Source organism: Rutilus rutilus, assembly GCF_951802725.1.
Source record: "Rutilus rutilus genome assembly, chromosome: 7".
NCBI lineage: Eukaryota > Metazoa > Chordata > Actinopteri > Cypriniformes > Leuciscidae > Rutilus > Rutilus rutilus.
The window spans coordinates 44,698,130-44,718,326 of NC_140221.1; the positions used below are offsets into that span (position 1 = coordinate 44,698,130).

The 20,197-nt window shown below is 38.2% G+C and overlaps 1 protein-coding gene across 1 annotated transcript; it reads left to right on the top strand.

Annotated features, from left to right (window-relative positions):
• The first annotated feature begins 794 nt into the window (after positions 1-794).
• ajm1 (apical junction component 1 homolog) lies at positions 795-14,322 on the top strand. Its single transcript, XM_084413463.1, has 2 exons — positions 795-964; positions 10,511-14,322. Exon 2 carries the CDS (start codon positions 10,564-10,566, stop codon positions 13,849-13,851), a length of 3,288 nt encoding a protein of 1,095 aa, XP_084269589.1. The 5' UTR covers positions 795-964; positions 10,511-10,563; the 3' UTR covers positions 13,852-14,322.
• The last annotated feature ends 5,875 nt before the right edge of the window (positions 14,323-20,197 follow it).

Here is a 20,197-nt window from a genome sequence, read left to right on the forward strand (position 1 = left end):
TTCATATTTTGCCGTCTTATTAATTGTTGCATTTCATAATTGTGTATCTGCTTAAAAGGATAGTTCACCCAAAAATGAAAATTCTGTAATCATTTACTCACCCTCAAATTGTTCCAAACCAAACCTGTATGAATTTCTGTCCTCTGCTGAACACAAAAGAAGATATTTTGAAGAATATGGGTAAACAAACGGTTGATAGACCATACTGACTTCCATAGTATGAAAAAAAGTCAGGTTTGGAACAACTTGAGGGTGAGTAAATGATGACATAATTTTCATTTTTGGGTGAACTATCCCTTTAAATTGGTCTGGAAACCCTGTAATATGCTTTTAATGGCAGTTTCCCCAGCTTGTGTTCACAAGGTTCATAAAGTCATCATGTTTAATGGTTTTGCATCTTTAGATGTTGGGCTGCCCAATAATAATAATGTATTATTGATGTTGTTGTTGTTTTACAATAAAAATAATTCTAATATACTGTGGGAGTACCATGATATTTTGATCTTGCGCTATTTAGATGATACTCCAAATTATTTCAAAGAATCTAGCGGTATTACTATTAGTACTTCTCTATAAATCCATGGTAACACCATAGTATTGTATTTGATATCATCGCTATACCATGGCACTCCCATACTGTTCTGTAAGGGCAGACACGGAATATTCAGAGGTTTAATACTACTTTAATATATTATAGCCAAAGGCGTCGCCCCGCCCCTTTAAACGCGTGCCAGCCGCGTCCGCCCCGCCCCTTTTGAACGCATATTAGACGCATTGGACGCCGGTGCTGAGGAGACGCGCGCGGATAGTAACGCCATAGATGCGCTCAGCTGAGGCGTGAGAACGACACGGTTCTCCGATACTACAGCCGCTTTCACGCTGAAATGCGACTCTCAGCACATTATAAAGCATAAGCGCTTTATATGATGGATATATATACGCTATTGGCGGATGGATTAACACGGTAAGAGCATCGCGTGATCTCTGTGTGCAGTGCGCGTGACAGATGAGCAGCTTTTCTGACATTGACATTGAAAACACGCGCATCGATATTTGACAGATGACTTTATCGAATCGCATACGATCGGTGGGGATGTATGGGATGGTCTGTTGGTATGGAGATGGTTTGATGATGTAGTAGGGAAACAGAGTTGCGCATGATGCTGTAGGTAATGAATGCATTGCTCATATACGGGAGGAATAACCTGAAACCTCCAGCTTTATGCATTGCATATGCATGATCATTTAGTGGGAGTCTGCAATATGAGTTATCCTATAACAACCGCTTATTCACATGGATTATCTTGTGCATGCAACTTATTTATTGCATGCAACAGACATTTCCTATTGTGTTCTTTTGTCATATGTGATGATGTCACTATTGTTATTAATAACGTTATGTAATGCAGGCTGGGGAACCTACTAGTGAAAGTGAACTAACCTCTAATGATGCCTGATGAAATGGTCTACTTGTGTCACGTGGTGTGGGATGCTCTGGGGCCATACGTCATCGTACGATGGTGCCTAGAGACTCTAATGTTGCATGCTGGAGCTGCAGTGTGCATGAGAGCAGGTTTGCATGACAGAAACCCTTTTTAATACACATTTAAAGGAATCATTTGGCAATGATGTCATTATTTGCTCGGCCTCATCTAATTCCAAGCTTGCATGCTGCTATATTTTTCAGTGGAAAGACAAAAAGAAGATTTTTAAGAACCTTCAAACATCTCTTTTCCATACAAGGACAGTTCATATAGTGACCGTGGCTGTTGAGGTGCAAGTGATGTTAATTTGGATATCTCTTAAAGATTTTTAACCTTATTTATCCTGCCCTCGTGAAAAAGAAGTACACTTGCAATGAACATACTTAAGTGCAAAGTGAATGAAATGTTTTTGGACACTTAATTGCATGTTTTTTGCAATTAAATTAAAATGTATTATAGTTGAAAATGATATATTAAATGCAATGTCAAACTTTTTCACCCATTTAAATATGCCATTTCATAATTCTATTGCCTTTGAAATATGGTTAAAGTGTACTGCATGTACAGACAAGCATTTATGGAAAACTGAGATATACTTTAATGTCATTTTTACTGAAACTTCTATGACATATTTTTAAACATTTTTGTAATTTCACATTTTATAATGAGGTTGTTGAAATTTAGTACACCTTATTTTGGGGAACAATTCTCACTAGTTGTTTATTAGCATGCATATTACTAGCATATTAACTGTTTAGAACTTATAAAGCACATATTAAATGATCATATTCTCCATCCATTAATCTACCCAATACCTAAACATAACAACTACCCTGCTAACTATTAATAAGCAGTAAATTAGGAGTTTGTAGAGGCAAAAGTCATAGTGAATACGTGTTCCCATACTAAAATGTGACCTATATTTTAACTTTAAATGTAACATTGAATAACACACTACAGGTGATAAAGTACTTTGCATGTGCTATATGTTATTCATCACATCAAAATAAGTGCACTTCTTTAAAGCACAACAAAAGAATACTAAAACATGATTTAAAATGTACTTTAAAGTAAAACATTTAATTTGACGTTATCACAAAGTGCACTTTTACAAGAGATTTTACAATATTATATTATCTGCAAGTATAGTTTTTTTTTTAAATACACATATCATTTGAAGTACACTACAAATACACATTCAATACAATTAAGCTCACTTCTTTTTCATAAGGGTGGTCTAAAAAATCTTACAAACTAAACGTGTGGCAAAAACTCTTTGTGTTTGCTGCATCTTTTATCCAAGGTGAAATCATTCTAGATCATATTTATCTATCATATAATTGGCTTTTAACTGAACAAAAAGTAAAAAAGTTATTATCTGATAATCTGAGGAAATTTCATTCAGGATTACATTCAGATTCAAATAAAACATAATCGTTTCTCAAATACATGAATATTGAGATTCGAGAGCTGCAGTTAAGATGTTTTTAATGAGTAATGATTCAAATGTTATATTTTGTTTCTCAAACTAAGCTCTCATACTTCAGAAGACTTAATACACAACTCATACTTTAATAATTCTTTTACTTTGTTTAGTTAAACTTGACATACATAGTATGTCAAGAAAGCTGAATTCTCCTTTCAAGCTTTTCTTTGAATGATCGGTCGTATGCGATGATCACTGTCCACCGGAAATGCTGTTGCCTTCGGTCTCACTGGAACCTCATTAAACTCAGTCAAAATTGCATTACACACAGTATTATCTCTCACTCTTGCTCTCTCTCTCTCTCACGTGTGTTGCACGGGCTGTCTCTTACACATTACATACACGCTCAACTGACTCATATGTTTCTATTTTTACTACACATCCAAAAGCATCCACTGCATTATTTGTGCAGCCTGTAAGAAAACAGAGTCAGGACAGTTTCAAGAGGTCAGATCATCAGAAATCATAAATCACGACCAGTGCTGCTCTGAAGAAAAGCTCGAATCAAAACCTGCTCTCACTTTCAGAAATCGAAATATTCACCCAGCCTCAAAAGATAATATGGAGAAAGTAGAACAGAGCCTATTATTCCTGTGTTGCAGTGTTATTATAGTATTGCTTATGTAGTATTCACTCATATTTTGAATTAGCTTGTATTTTTATATTTTCCGTTTTCAACTTTTGTCATATTTTGTTTTTATATATATTTAGCTTTAATAGCCTCTTTAGATTCATTGCTCATTATATTCCTCAATTGTAAGTCACTTCGGATAAAAGCGTTGACTATGAATACATGTAAATTTGTATATTTCAGTTTAGTTTTACTAATTTTAGTACTTCAACTTCTAATATTGTATTTATGTCAGCTTTGTTTCAGTTAAAGAAAATGATTTTTAATAGTTGTGGTTTTAGTTAATGATAACAGCATTGTCTGTTGGGAAGCAAGTAACTGAACGCAATGCTCAATTAACTTAATTACATTTTTCATTCAGAGTGGCTTTGATGTTTCATCTGATTAGTTTATTTAAACAAACAAAAAACTTTGGCACAAATTAGGGTGCTGCTTAGCTTGTTTATGTGCATTCATATATTAAGTTTGATTGTGTCACTCCAGTAATTATCTCTATTGGTTTTGTGCCAGATAAATAGTGCTCTTTCTATTTGAATCATATAATCTGTAGTTTAAATGAACTTTAGATATGCCACCTTATATAACTTCAATATTTTTAACTACTTCTTAATAGCTTATTTAACTAAAACACCGTTCCTAAAGGACTGTAGTTGAAATACTTTAAATTATAAATGTAGCTTGGCATGTCGAATATCACTGTTTTTGATGTAACTGGGCCGCAGTGAAAAAATAAATGAAGTGATAAAAACTGTATGATAGGACCCTTTAATTAGTGCATGACCTCAAAGTGTTCAGGCCATATGAAGGTCCCTGAATTTCTCCTGGACCGGATGTTTAGTCCTGATGCTTAGTTATTTTTAGCTTGTTTTCTGCATGTCCTCACATGTGAAAAGCTTTGCTATCTCCGCTCTGGTTATTGCATCTTTCTGTTTGCTCGTCCGGGTCAAGGAGCTTCAACAAAGCACGATTCACTCAAAAGCCTTTCATTGAAGAGGCCTTTCCCACACACCAGGAACTCAGCGGCTGCTTTCCGCTCGCAGCCCTGTGGTTATGAGTGTGTGTGGTTTAGATGTTACATGATGCTTATAAAGTCTGCATTTCCTGCTTTTAGTATGTAATGATTTTGCTTCTACATAACGTCTCTGTAGGGCGGAATATATCTCCATATCACTACTATTGGTCACCCTTTACGCCTGTTTGTGGGTTTTGCTAAATATTTAACCAATGAAAAGTGTTAAAAAGAGCTTGTGACTAAATGTCGTATCTCTATTGGCTCCTCGAACTGTCAGTCAAACATCATGACTCCGCCCCGCCTCTATATGAATGAAGTGCTGCATCGATTTGGGCCATCTTTGCTTGTTTGCAATGCAAAGGTAAATAAGAACTGGTTGTGTGAATAAGTACAGCATTTTCTTTACTCTAGGAACACAATATATAAAGACTAATGTTTTGTGTGTTTGAGGAGTGGAGAAGAGTGTCTTAGTGTAGCATGTGTTGTCTTAAATAGCGTATAATAACATGAGATTTTGGCCAAATGACAGAAAAAACTGAGCGCCCACATAGCTACAATTCACTTTTTAACCTATACGTTGATGAAACAATGATGGACAAAACGTATGTCCAAAATCTTCTGAAATTCATTCAGCCTGATTTTGGTAAAAATGGTAATAATATAATGACATAAGCAAGTGTCTGACCATATATAAAGCCACAATATCAACTTTGACAATGCAATGTTTAATTATATTCAAAATATATACAGTGTTTTCTCCATTTCCGGAAAAGTAGCACTTTTTTCTCGACCGACAGTAATGATATGTTTATATAATTTTCTACAGATAGATAACGTTGTCTTGTGATTCTAGTCTGGGTGAATCATATGAAGTGTGTCTGGGTCATATTTCACCCCAAAAAGTGCATTTTAAAGCCATTATCATGACAATTTTGGGGTGAAATATATGCAGTTGAGATGCACAATACTACATTTGAAAGCAGAATTTCAATTTTCAAATACATTTTTGTGTTGCAACAGTAAAAACAACAAATGTGCATTTTAAAACCATTATCATGACAATTTTGTGTGTTTTCTTTCGTTTTAGGGACGAAATATACCATTTGTAATGAGATGCACAGCACTAAATTTGAAAGCAGAACCTATTGTGGATCAGAAGTCAGGTTCAGGCTTGCAAACTGGATATTTTCACATGAATTATTGTGTGGCATGATTTTGAGGCCGTGTACATTCGGGTGTTTCCTGACCCGCAGCTCGTCCTCGGGGCATTTTGTGGTCTGTGTTTGACTTGGCCTGATTCCGATTTTATGAGACAAACTCCTGTCCTGTTCACAAGTGGAAGTGGATTACAGAGATTAGAGATTGAGGAGCACAGATTGACTGACAGCACAGACGCTACACAAAGACAAGGTCATAAACTGGGAAGCTCGTTGGCTGGGAATATGATGGAATTGTCGGGAGCAGCCGGGAAGAACCATCCAACGTGGTCTCCTAATGTCAGTGTCTTTCTGAATATCACTGTTTCATGAATGTTAAAAGACCAGATAGAGAATAGTATAAGAATATAAGAATAGTACAATCACCCAAAAATGTATTCATCATCTATTTACAGTTAATTGTGTTAGAGCCTTTCATTTCAAGATGTATACAAATCTTCACATTACAAATCTTTAAGTTATCATTTGACAAGTTCTGTCATAAAACTCTAGATACATCGTTAACCACACGGCGCAAGCTGATTGGTTCCTGCTGCATCCGCAGCCAATGAGCTTGATGCTCAACGTTTAAATTGTTTGCTGTTGCAGATTGCAGCACAGAGGTCCTCTGAAACCCTCCCTCTTCCCCAGCTCCACCTGTATAGATCTGCTGAGGGTCATTTCATTTAAGCTATCTGTGCAGCAGCAGTATATCTAACATGCTCGCCGCAGCGTGTCTGTGAATGTATTGGCAGTAGCAAGTTTCTACTTGTTCTGCAGCAGCGTAGCAGATCTATTCCACCAAGACCAAACACTTTAACATTGTCATATCCATATCCATGCTGAACTCTTCCGAGGGTTGTCATGATAGAAATATAAGTATCTCTGTCAGTCCCATTCTGTAAATGATTCACAAATCTGCACGTTCAAAAGAATTCAGATGGAAAATCTGTTTCAGATCACTAATGATAAAGTCTAAAAAAACATAAAAAAAAAACATTTTGTTGTGGCAATAATAAGCCAGAATTTTCCCCTTTTTTCCATTCAAAAATCTGGGGTCAGTACTTTTTTTCTCTCTTTAAAAAAAGAAGAAGAAATTAATACTTTTATTCAGCATGCATTAAATTGACAAAGTGACTGTAAGTACATTTATAATGTTACGGACACAGAGACAGTGAGTTGTTCAAAACCTTTCTTTCTAGTAAACTCTGTGTACACAAACAATGTTCTCAATGCTCGAGTTCATGTGTCTAGTGATACTTCAAGTAAAGTTTCATGTTGTGTCGAGCCTTCTTAGTGTTTTAAAAATAGCGATTTTTGATGCTATTATGACTATGTATTATGACGACTGTGCCCCAAGCACGCCCATTCAAAAGGCAATTTGACCGAAAATGAAAATACGGTCAAACTTAAAAGTGGCGTTTCCATTCTAATTATGCTTTTAAACGAAAGTTTGCCTCGGGTAGATTAACAAAAAGACCCTAGGTCGCATTTTGGCGAGAGTTACCCTTTAATGAAAGAAAAGGACCACTTTTGCACCTATTATCCATTTATCTGTGTAGAGAAGTCAGTCTTATCAAAATGTGGATTAGATTAAGTTCATCAGGGCGAGACATTGGGTGTCACCAGATCAGTTTGAACAGATGGTCATCCTCACGGGAACGAGACGTTTGTTCTGATGATGTCTGACATCAATGATTTTTCAGATCAGCCCATGTGGTACAGTACATCCCATAATCAGTTTTATTTTTTCCAAACCGGCAGTGATGGTTTTCTGTCGTCCTCGTGTCAAGTGTTTATTGTGCACTCTGCTTCTATGCTCTCTTTCTGCAGTGGTCGTTTAGCAGCTCTGGCTGCAGGATTGAGCCTTTCACAAGACTCCCATTGTCCCCCGTATCAAATGGGCTCATTATGCAAAATTAGCGCTGGGCCTTCGGCGTGGAATGGGCCGCATTGGCAGTCCTCACATTAGCATGGAAAGCTCCTATTCAAGACTGCATTGCATTATGAGACCAGACTGCTATTGATAAGACTGAAGCGGGTCTGATAAGAATTCACATCAAGAAATAATCACTGGGTGTGTTGAAAAGCTTGAAAAGTCTGAGCAAGACTCCTTGACTTTCATTTGTGGCTTTACATTTTGTGCTATTGTTTCTCATGCAAAATTATTCAAGCTGACCCCACCACTTTGTGATTTTGCATGTCTACTAAGTAATAAAAATATAGATTTAAATCGTTTTGAACAACCGATAACGATTCTTAAATCTTACATTTTACAGCTGGATAAAAGTCAGATTTCCATGTATTTAATGGATGCCTCATGGATAGATCTATCTAATGTAGTGCATTGTGTATTCAGTAAAGAGAAAAGCACCTATAAAGGAAACATGTGGTGGTAAAGAGGCTCATATGTTCAATAATTCACATCCATCTGTATCTCTGCGGAGTCTGCGCTGGGTTAAAAGGGTCAGCTGGCATCAGCACTCGTGAGATGAGAGGGGAGATGGCACAGTACAGGCATTTTCACACACTTTACAGATGACAAGGTCAAAGGCCACGGATAAGCCTCGACTCCTTTGAGTCTCATTGCTGTATTTGGTGATTTTCACTGAGATGCTGGACAAATGCTCCTGTTAACCTTCATAGCAAAACTGTACTGGATAAAAAATGGTGTAGTATTTTCATTCGGAAATTGCTAGTAAATTGCACAAATTATTACATAGAAAAGGCATTGAATTAAACATGCAATTTTGATGTAGATAGAGTGAAATAGTAGTTTTCTTTTAAAACGTACTCCAATAATCTTTTAAAAGTAATTTTTACGATATTTACAAAATTCAAGATGCATTCCTCAAAGTTATGTTCAGGCATCTTGTTGACTGTTTAACTAACTTTAACCTTCTCACCAAGACTTTACAGCAAGGTTGCGTTTCTTGGTTTGTAAACTAGATTTCCTTTCATCATCTCAGCTATCCATCTGCCAATTGATCCTACAATTTTTCTTAGACTGTTTTCAAGTACAAACTCTGGTGACTATAGCCCTATTCAGACAGGACTAGTTTTCGAGGGGGACGTGTTTTACAGACGTACTTTGCGTTTTAAATCCTGTGCAAATCTGCCAAGTCTGTGTTTTTCTCACACACACACACAGTCCTCTGAGAAATTGAATACCGTCCAAATGCGAATGTCTGTGATTGCTGATGTTGTATTATCCTAACGCTTCTCCTCATTTGTTTTTGGAGCTACCGTTTGCGCACCTTTCATTTAATTTCAATATGGATGCTATCCAACCAAAAAAATGTATTATGAAAATAATAAATAGAGCCAAACTGCGAAGACTGCCCATTTTTAATATCAGTGTCAGGTAAGAATAAGATACTTGTCCAGATTTCTCGTTAAGTTTGCTTAAATAGGGTTTTTATGATAAATTATAAAAAATAAATAAATTAAATGACATGTATGTCTGTAAGGCCCACATCCACACCCCCGCCTCTGTGATAAACATGGAGATGTGGAGAAACATTCACAGATGTTCGAGTGATAAGAATTGTAACTCAAAAGTCATTTAGAAAACTAGTCCCGTCCGAACAGGGCTTATGCGTATGTTGGTAGACAGCGGGTGTTTCATACAAATGCAGCTTCTCGATTGTGTGACACAACGTGAAAAGCTGCCAGACAAATGCTCTGTGAGTAAGCAGCGTCTGGGGCTATAAATGTTTGTAGAGGTTTCAGTTCCTTCTTCACATAATGTCTGTCGTAGAAACACGATGTGATTAGCTGAATCTGATAAACATAGCAGTGGGGAGTGTGTAGAAGGTCTTGCATACGATTTAATCTCCCTTTTGCAATAAAATAAGACATTTACGATGTGGAACTAAATGTGATTTGAAGTGTTTGTGTAACACTCCTGAAAAGGGAGAAAATAATTAACGAAGGAACGACACGGATGAGGTGCTTCATCAATGGTGGTTTGATTGTATCTTTAAAGACTACATGCATTATTTCAGTTGTGTCCTCTACGACACACCGCAGGAACTTTGTACAACACCGTTCTTCGTGACAAATGATTGCACCTGTTTAGACAAGCCTTCAAAGAGCCTAATATAGAATCAAGACACTATTTCTGTCCTGCCTTCAACCAGCAGATTTGAATTGATGAATTTGAAACCAAGCATAAGAGATAAAAAGGTTTAGATTTACATAAGTGTTCTTTAGTGATTTACCATTCCAAGACATTTCAAAGGTGAAAAGAAGGGGTTTTGTATTAGGGATTCAGTGCAATTCTGTTGAGCCCTCTCACTGTTTGTACTATGATGGTTATGAGATGATGTTGTTGCCAGGGGAAACATCATCCTCTGGCAACCAACTCCAATTTACTCGCATAAATCCTGCCAACTTATTTTGCTGAACAACGCAATGCAGTTGAAGCCATTCAGAATCAGATATGAGTTTATTTGCCACGTACATCTGCACTGAATCTCTTCTTGACGAGTTACTCCCTAAGATTATGTGATACTAATCAACTATAGAATGCTAAATATTGTGCAGTTATTGTTGATCATATTAATGTTTTTGTGGTTATCATCCAGTTCCCAAAAACACTCTTTGCATTCATGCTTTTTTTTTTTTTCATGCAACAGTTTTGAATGCAACTTTTTTTTAATGCAACTAATTCTGTTTTGTTTTCTCCTTCTCTTGCAGGGAACCTTAACCTAAACGAATTTAATGGGGAAAATTAGAAGAGTCTCATTAAGATGACACGCACAGATCCACCTGACATATTAGTATCAACTGTGTATCAAGATGTCAAAGTGAGTTCCCTCTCGACCCACTCCAAAGCCTGTCATCCCTCAAAACAATGTGATTCCCCATCCATCAGGAAACTGGAGAACACCCGAAAAAGCAAAAAGAGGCACTGCCGTAGATTTGACACTGAGTCTATGGACAAACTCCAATATCATACAATAGCAATGGAGTACCCATACCGAAGGGCTGAAAGGTACGCGGCCAATCCAGATGTTACCTGGAACGCCTTAGGTCGCCAACAAGGGCATGGACTCCATCGGTTTTCTTCCCCAGACATATTTAGCTACCGTCTCACCTCCCAGCCAATGACTGCTGAGATGTCTGGCGAAATTGCTGTGACAGAACAAAAAAGGAGGACTAGATCTAGAAGTGCCTCACGGGTTCAGACCAGCCTAACTCCTGTATCATTTGGTGCTTCCCCTCCAGTGGCAAGGAGGGGTCGGGAAGCTCAAAGAGCACATAAAAACACTCAGCCAAGGCCAGAAGTTTCCCCAAGAAGAGAGTCTTCCTATGCTGCCACACGGGCACATTTGAGCGAAGTACACCCCATCAAACTGCAGCCGCAGAGGAGTGATACAAGCAGGTATTCCCCTGTATATGTGTCTGAAGGCACTGATGAAGGAAGGCCAGATAAACCTGCTACTAGTCCTCATGTTCGGTGCCGAGTGGACATCAAACCGGATGAGTCGGCCATGCAGCAAGGTGGCCGAAAGGCAGCTACATGCCATGTGGACATACCTTGGCAGAAGTATCCTAGCAGTGGCGGTCGGAGTCTGACAGTGCCTCGCCATTTCTCCACTTCGAGGACACCAACTCCCACTGAATCCTTCACGGGAGAGTACAGGCAGGCGTACCAGTATTCACAAAGTATGCCAAACAGCTACATGCAGCCTATGGAGATCCCTTTACAAAAGGTGACCTCACCACGGGAGCCAAGGGAACACTATGGACGGGAACGAAGGGCTCATTCAAGCCCCAACGTGCCAACTAAATTCTTCTATGCAGAGGATTTGGGGAAGTATGGATCTTCAGCTCCATCCAGGACTTATTATCAAGATGACCGATACAGCATTCCAAGCCAACCCTACTCACCTAAAGTACAATATGTACAAGACCCAAGGACTCACATTGTTCATACTGTACCTTCCCGGACATATTTCTCAGAAATTGACCACTACCATTACCCTGGGCAGCCTGCGTACTCTAAACACTATGCTGCAAGTGAGCCAGGGGCGTATATAATACAGACACCTCCAGCAAGGACTTACTATGGCGATGACCCAAGGACATATCAGATTCAAACAACCCCTCCTCGGATCTTCTACATGGCCGACCCATACACGCAACAAATGGAGCATCATATTCCTGCAAGGGCATATTACACAGAGGGAAGACGACATGCCCGTGTGGTGCAGCCACAATCTGAGGATTGGTACGGCTCAGAGGTATCCGGCTACTCTAGCCATTACCCTTCCTCGTATGTCTCACAGGTCACTCCCACAAAAGTTAGACAAGAGCCAAAGCACACAACTTGGTACGCCAACCCATGCATGGAGCCAGCAAGAGCCGTAACAGACCCAAGGCCATACTCAAGATCTTGGGATAACATCCTCGATACCCACGTAGAGCGGGAACAGCCCGTACCTCGAGGGAAAAGTGATGAGAATCTTCTTTGTCAGGGGATACAAACTTCAAGTGAAAGACCTAAACCTGTGGTTGTCAATCTTTCCAGCTCACCAAGGCGTTATGCTGCACTGTCCTTATCTGAAAACTCTTTGATTGACAAAAGTCCAACTGAGGCCATGAGCTCTTCCAGTAAGCTGTGGTTTGTCACACCTGAAATTACCATCACAGACAATGATATCAGACCAGGTAATCTTAGTAAATCAGAAGGCCGCTCAGCAAGTTGGGATGTGCTGGATTCAAAAAGTGCCCCAAATCAAGAAGCCCCTCAACGTGAAGCAAAATCCCGCTCTGGAGAATCTACCAAAGAGAAACCGCACGGCAGCACATCCCTACAGCAAAGTTTAGAGCAGCTCGATGAGCTTCTAGCTGACCTTGTCATCGATTACAAGCCTCCAGCCAGGACCAGTGAGGAACTGCTTGATCAACTCAAAAAGCTCATTGATGAAGAAGAAGCAGTATCTTCAGCGAGAAAGGATTCAATGGCAGGATCTGAAAGTGGCATGCCCCTTGACAAACAACCCACTTCAATAAAGATAGATCCTGAAACACTAAGAGACACTGATGGGAGTTGTGATGGGCTGAGAAGTACAGAAGAGTGCTCCCCTGACCAGAGTCCAGATGAGGACGACACGATGATGTGTTCAAACAATAAATGCCGTCGGACCGAGACCTTGTTTAACGCCTGCCTCTACTTTAAATCCTGCCACAGCTGCTATACTTACTACTGCTCTCGCAACTGTCGCCGCGAGGACTGGGATGTCCACAAGGAGAGCTGCCTCTATGGGCGAATCGGCAGTGTGTGTCGCCACATTATTAAGCACTGCCGAGAGACCGCAGAGGTCCACAAAGCTTTCTCCCGTATAGCCAAAGTTGGATACTTGTCTCGGGGCAGGGGTGTCCTGTTTTTGGGATTTCCAAATCCGGGTTCGTCCACAAATTTCCTTCAGTTTGGACTAGAAAGTCTGCTCATGACGCCAACATACTTATCTCTCCGTGAGCTGGAGAGCTTCAAAGATAACCTTGGGGAATATTGCAAGGAGCTCCAAGAGGCGGGAAAGGAATATGACCCTAATGAATGTTTTCTCTTGAATGTATCCATCGCTGTTGGTGATAAAGTGCCTGACGGACCATCGCCAAGGGTCCAAGCCCCAACCGTCAGGAAATTTGCCAAGATTGCTCTTGCTTCCTACAGCCCAGAAAAGAAGGTCCATCGGAAGGAAAGTGACATGGAGACGTTGATCCTGACCCCACCACCAGGAATGGCTGACATTGACAAGGAAGGTGAGGAGGGAAGGAAAGCCAGGGAGATCTGCTTCATCAACATTCAGCGAGAGTTGAGGATACGAGGGGTGTTTCTTCGCCACGAGTATCCCAATGTCTACCAAAAACTCTGCGAGTTTGTTGAAAGCAACAGGAGGTTCACGCCCACTACTATTTACCCTATTGATAAAAGGACCGGCAAGCAGTTTATGTGCATGATAATGGCAGCCTCCGAGCCACGAACTTTGGACTGGGTAGCCAACCCACATCTCTTAGATGACATTATTTAAACAAGTGCACCTTTTATATATTAAAGCATAGATCTCACAATAGTACATATCTAAATATATCGAGCTTATTTGTTATACATGTTTGTAGATATGTATTTTGTTAATGGAAAAAAAAAATGTATTCATGTCTGCAAGGTCAGTATTATTCAATATTGGAATATTGCCCATCAGATGTTGAATATGAGTAATTCATATTTTTTTTTCTTTTTTTTTTTTTTTTTTTTCATTAACTTGGTATCTAGACCCAGCTTTTGTTCATTTATGCTTCACTGGCAATTACTGCCCTCCTGTTACTTTGTAGCAATTCTCTTTTGATATTCTTTTATTGTTCATGAAAAGAGAGAGAAAAAACAATCTTCTATTTATTTTATCAATCTACAGAATTATGTACTTATTTACTTCAGAGCTGAATATTTTTTCCTATGCAAAAAAAAAAAAAAAAAAAAAAGAAAAAAGCCAACATTGTCCCGCAAAAATGTTGAAAATGTTTTGGCTAAAGAAATATGGTACTATATTTCTTTTAATCTCAAAAAAAGAAAAAAAGTGTATTTTTAATACAGGCATTATTATATTATATTATATGATATTATATTATATTATATGATATTATATGAATTATATTATATTATATTATATTATATTATATTATATTAATTATATTAAATTAAATTATTATATTATATTATATTATTAACATAGTGATTTTGTGATCGGCACAAACTTAAAGAGGAACTTAATAATGCAGAGTAGAATCACAGTACAGACAAAGGGTTGTGGATTATCCACGGTCTACCAAATGTACTTTGTGGAACGGCTTTAATTAAAAAGAGAGCTGCTTAGAATCAAGCAACACCTAGAATTTTGTGCTCCAACCTGGTAAATTCATTTTTGTAAATGGTTTGTTATTTAGCTTTCAATTTAATGAAGTAATTGGTGCTTTTTATGTATGGTTAGTAGAATTACTTGAGCAATAATGAACTTGAAGACAAAACCTGGAAAATAGTGGTATCAGTGATGTGCTGCACATTAGGTGTTGGCCGGTACTGTTCCATCAGAAACACTGTGAACTGAGTTATCTCTTATATGCGTGTCACTTGATAGAGTTTCCTTGTGATCACCTATTAGACTTGGAAATATTTTAGTAGTTGTTAAGATCACGAGGGATATATGAGAAGATGCAACTGTAGTTTCGTCTCTAGAAAAATGGAATCAGAGTTGCTGTATTGGTTATTAAGCTTGGAAAAATAGTATATTTTTTTGTGGTTTTGTTTGCACATTACTGGTTTTGCATTTAGATTTTACATTCAACAATGCAAATGCAACATGCGGTAGCAAAACAGCACTGATTCTTGAGCTATACTGCACAAAATGGCCCACATTTTTAGGCCTGTTAATAGCTAGCAACACCAATTAATGGATCCATGCAAAAACAAAATCAACACTCAGATGTCAAGCATGTCGGAGATGGAATATACAGTCTGTTTAAAACCATCCTGTATTATCACTTCATTTTTACAGTGTGATGTCTCGTCATATAAAAAGTATTTGACCTAACAGTACACACTTTAACCTGTCGGTGTTGACGAAAGGAAAAGACGACATTTTAAGCAGGAATACCTCTGAAATGATATAGAACAAATCCAAGGGAATTAATTCCTTGGCACATTCATTAGTGTGGCCTGTTTAGTCCCAGTACTCAAGAATCAGTGAGCTGATACCTGTAAAACTTTGTCACGTACTTGCAGTTTGTTCCTATTTCACCACTAAGTCTGAAGCGGGTTTTTCCTCTTTGAGTTTCCTAGCTATACTTTGCTCGACAAATCTGTTCACTGCTTTACTGATGAATTCATGTCATAGCACAACCCTGTCTGAACTCAGAACAGCTATAGCACATGTTCCAGGTGATTTTGCCCAGCTGAGTGTAAATATACAGTGGTAAACAGACAGAAAGGATTGCATGTGATTCTATTTTTTCTATCTCATTACATTAATATAGCCTAATTTAACCTGCCTGAATATTTGATATTTGAAAATATGCTGTATATGAGGGATAAAGTATATAGTAAAATATATGATTATATATAAAGTAGGAGTAATATTTTCAAGATCAATGTGTCAACCATTGCTGTTATGCTGAAAACAACAAAGACACGGTCTCACAGAAAACAAACAATCTCAAGCTTGAATAAAAAAAAGATGTGTCTTTGAAAAATTGTTTGTTGTCCTATAATTACGATAAAGTATCCTACCTTGTGTCAATGTCATGGCTCCACCATGTGGTGTGTTAGAGGATTTTTTTTTACCTTTCCTGATCTTTTCTACCGTGTCTCATCAAGGATCCCATGCAACCGTAAGTTTAATTTTACAGAGCTTTCATTTGTCATTATTTTTACTTTGAGACTTTTTTCAGCAACGATTCATTTTCTTCTTTTGAGATGGCTGACGTCACTCTTGTCTCAATGTTTAACCTCCAGAGGGCAGAAACGCGCAAGATAAAATTCATTTGGTTATTTATTTTTGGAACCAAATAAGCTTATTTATAACTTAATAACTCAAATTAAATATAATGTGTTTTTTTTTTATTATAATAACAACTTTATTTAATGATATAAGTAAAAATATAATAAATACGTAATATAGTAGGCCTACACATATTTAGCTAAATACTCTCTATAGCTTTTTTTTTTCTAGCCAACTAACCTGCTATATGGTCATTAAATGGCTTTCCTGAGGTAAATGTTGTGACATAATTGTTCTCCAGCTGTTTTATTGACCCGTTTCCGTGGTTGAAAAACATTGATTGATCGATATTATGTATGAGGAATAGGCTATACATTTCGGTAAGTTGTACTGTATCTTTCAACATTGTTCATTCGTGTTTAGGCTATTTACTAATAGCTAGTAAATATGATCGGTTCACAAGTGCAAGTGCCAAAAACGGTGCCAAAACGGTATTTATTGTTTGAATTTCGTAATAACATTTACAGAATCTGAGAGCTGAGATTTTTTTAGATCATAAGTAACCTGCTCTGTTCTCTTTGCTTCGCGATTTTTCTGTGCGTGAGAAAATGGATGTGTGGCGCGAGAGCTTGTGACAAGTGTCAATTGCGTGAGTCTCACGGTGAATGCGTGAGAGTTGGCAGCCCTTAGCTGTCAATGGAGTGAGTGACAGAAAGCTTTCAGATTTCATCACAAATATCCTCATTTGTGTTCTGAAGATGAACGAAAGTCTTACGGGTTTGGAACAACATGAGGGTTAACAATTTTTGGTTCCCATAACGTTAGTTTTTGGTACCCAGAACATTCTCAGAATGTTAGTTTATGGTTCCCAGAACGTTATTTTTTATGGTAACCACCCAGCAACGTTCTGGGAACGTTATTTTATTGTTACATAAAAATAAAACCAAAAAAGAACGTTCCCCTAACGTAAGTATTTGGTTCCCAAAAAAATAACCAAAAAATAACATTAGGGGAACGTTCTGTGTTAACTGACTAGCTTAATTAATTAATTAATGACAGAGTTTTCACTTTTGGGTGAACTATCCCTTTAAGAGCGAAATACTGTTGAACAAGACATGCGGGATTACCTAAAGTGTTTAAGATTCATGCACAATTTTAGATTTATACAAAAATGTAATAGGCTAGGCTACTTCATTTATACAGATCCAAATTTCATCATGCTGGATTTCAGCAGTTAACACACTTAAATTAAGTGCATAATGCACGACACGACACCAAAGATGTGTCTGGTCAGTGCATTCTGAAAAACGTGTGTGGAAAATGCAGTTTGAAGAATTAAACCTAAAACAGCAGCTCGGTGTTCCTCTAGAGGGCAGTCAGCTTCTGTCTGAAGAGATGATGCTTCTGCTGGGAAACCGAGGATATCAGTGAAGAAAAAGAAAAAAAGCATTTTACTGCTCCAGGCTGCTGGATACAAATCAAACAAACATGAGGAGTTATGAATGTGGCTCTTGGTCTATATTAATGCATGTGTTGCTGAGCGGCCCTAGTGCATTACTGCAGAAACTATTAAAACATTGTATATGATGGGGGCATTCCATAGAGTTCTATACTGTACAAACTATTGTGTCTAACCCTAAACCTTCCCATCACAGAAAACTCTGTATTTGTAGATTTTCACTAAACATCATTTAGTATGATTTATAAGATGTTTTCAGCTTATATAAGATATATATATTTATATATATATATATATAGGCCCTATATAATTTTTGTTACATTTTGAAATCTCTATGGAAAATGTAAATGGTAAAATCTTCTGTAACCGAGGCTGAAAAAAACGTACATGGCACAAAGTATTTTGACAATTTTGACACTGAAAATAGAAATGACACATTTAATCCGTAAAAAAAAAAACACAGGCAGCTCTGAAATGACACTAACACTGAGTGCATCAGCATTCAAACCTAGTGGTTTGAAAAGAAGACTACCATCAAAACAATTGCATTCAGCAGAACACACAATGCACTGTGTGCGAAAGCCAAGCTGACACCGTCTGGAAGACTCCAGTGAGGACGAAGAGCCAAAACGACCGTCGTGACAGAGCCGAAGAGATGTTCACAGCACTGAGACACCAGAGGAAGACAAAACAAGCCTCTTCCTCCCGCAACAAGAGCTGGGAAAATACATCTCCGGCTCCATGACTGTCACTCTGAATTAACTTTATTGTCTTGGTTGTGGCGAAGTCCCAGGATATTTTTATCCAGTGTCTATCTGCGTTTCTCACGGAGGGCAGAAAAAGATCTCTCAGGGGCCACATCTGCAGAAGAACCCCGAGACCGAGGCGTGTGTGAGGATGAGTCCTCTGCCAGCTGGTGTCTGATACACACAACACCGGCTCAGTTTAACCCCAGAGGAGAGACGGTACCTGTTGTTGATGTGCTGCTTGCTTGCTTGCTTTTTAAATGAAAAAAATAAAATAAAATTGTCTAGTTGGTCTTTTTCATTAAACTGTGAAGTGAAATGCAATCAGTTGTTTCTTAAACTGAATTTATGCTGATTGTGGGCCAAACACTCATGTTCATGATCCCTGTTTAAAACAGGAACACTGGGAAAGACAAACCCATCAAACAACAATTGCATTCAAGAAATCCAGACCACAGTCAGTCCAAGAAACAGGCTTTCTATTTGAATTAGCTAAAATAGAGTAAATTGTGTTGTCACAGTGTTCTCCTCTTCTTATGGACACTTCCAGCAGGATAACACACACGTCACAAAGCTCTAATCATCTCAAACTGGTTTCTTGATCATGACAGTGAGTTCACTAAACTCAAACGGCCTTCACAGTCTCCAGATCTCAGACCAGATAGAGCAGATTTGGGATGTGGAGGAATGGAAGATTCACATCATGTTCAGACAAATCTGCAATAACTGTGTGATGCGATCATGACATTTTTTACTAGTGAGTGCAGGACAATAGTAAGGGTTCCCACAGCTTGGTTAACTTCAAATTCAAGGACCTTTCAAGGACTTTCCAGGTCCAATACCCATAAATTCAAGGACTTAAAGTGTGTATGTCAGGTTAAATTTTTTTTTTAGATGAACACAAAATAGTTAGGGGAAATACACGTTTGACAAGTTGATGTATTGTTTTTTATGTTTTTCGATACCTAAAGGCAGAATATAAGATGAAAAAGTTCGTTATTTTCAGTACTCGCTTAAAACTGCTCCTCCCCCCAAACGAATCGCTTGACGTCATAAGAGGGAGACGTCTCCCCAGTTCAGAGTTGAAGTTTGTGAGCTGTGTTGATAATTGTACGAGTGATAGAGCGAGAGAATTAGTGATTAGGACATTTATTTAGTTAGTTAGTTATTTAGGTAACAGTTATACGCAGGCGTATTTTCACGATGAATTACTGCGTTTGTGCTGGGTGCAAAAACACCGTTAAAACCGGTCACAGATCCACTTTTTCACAAAAAGCAGATAATTAATAATAATGAAATTAAGTAATTGTGCAAGCAGAATGTTTTGTTTTATTGCGAGTGTGTACACAAATATAAGTAAACACTTTGCAGTTTGAATGATGTCCTGAACAAAACGGAGAATGTTTTTGTTTCCACTGTTCGATCGCGCCCGCGATCTCTCTCTCTCTCTCTCTCTCTCTCTCTCTCCTCTCTCTCTCTCTCTCTCTCTCTCACACACACACACACAAACACACACAAACAAACCAACATATTCCAGCATAGCAATCTTGACATAGCAGCCTGTTCATTATAGCCACGGAGCTTCAGCGTAAGGTAACTCTTATGCCTGGTTCGACCCGTCTCACACTCATTCATTCGCACATACACAAGCTCACTCACATAGCCTTCACGCACTAACACA

Bases quoted from the DNA above. Each gene is read 5' to 3' on its own strand.
- ajm1 (XM_084413463.1), top strand. From the start codon at position 10,564: ATGACACGCACAGATCCACCTGACATATTAGTATCAACTGTGTATCAA.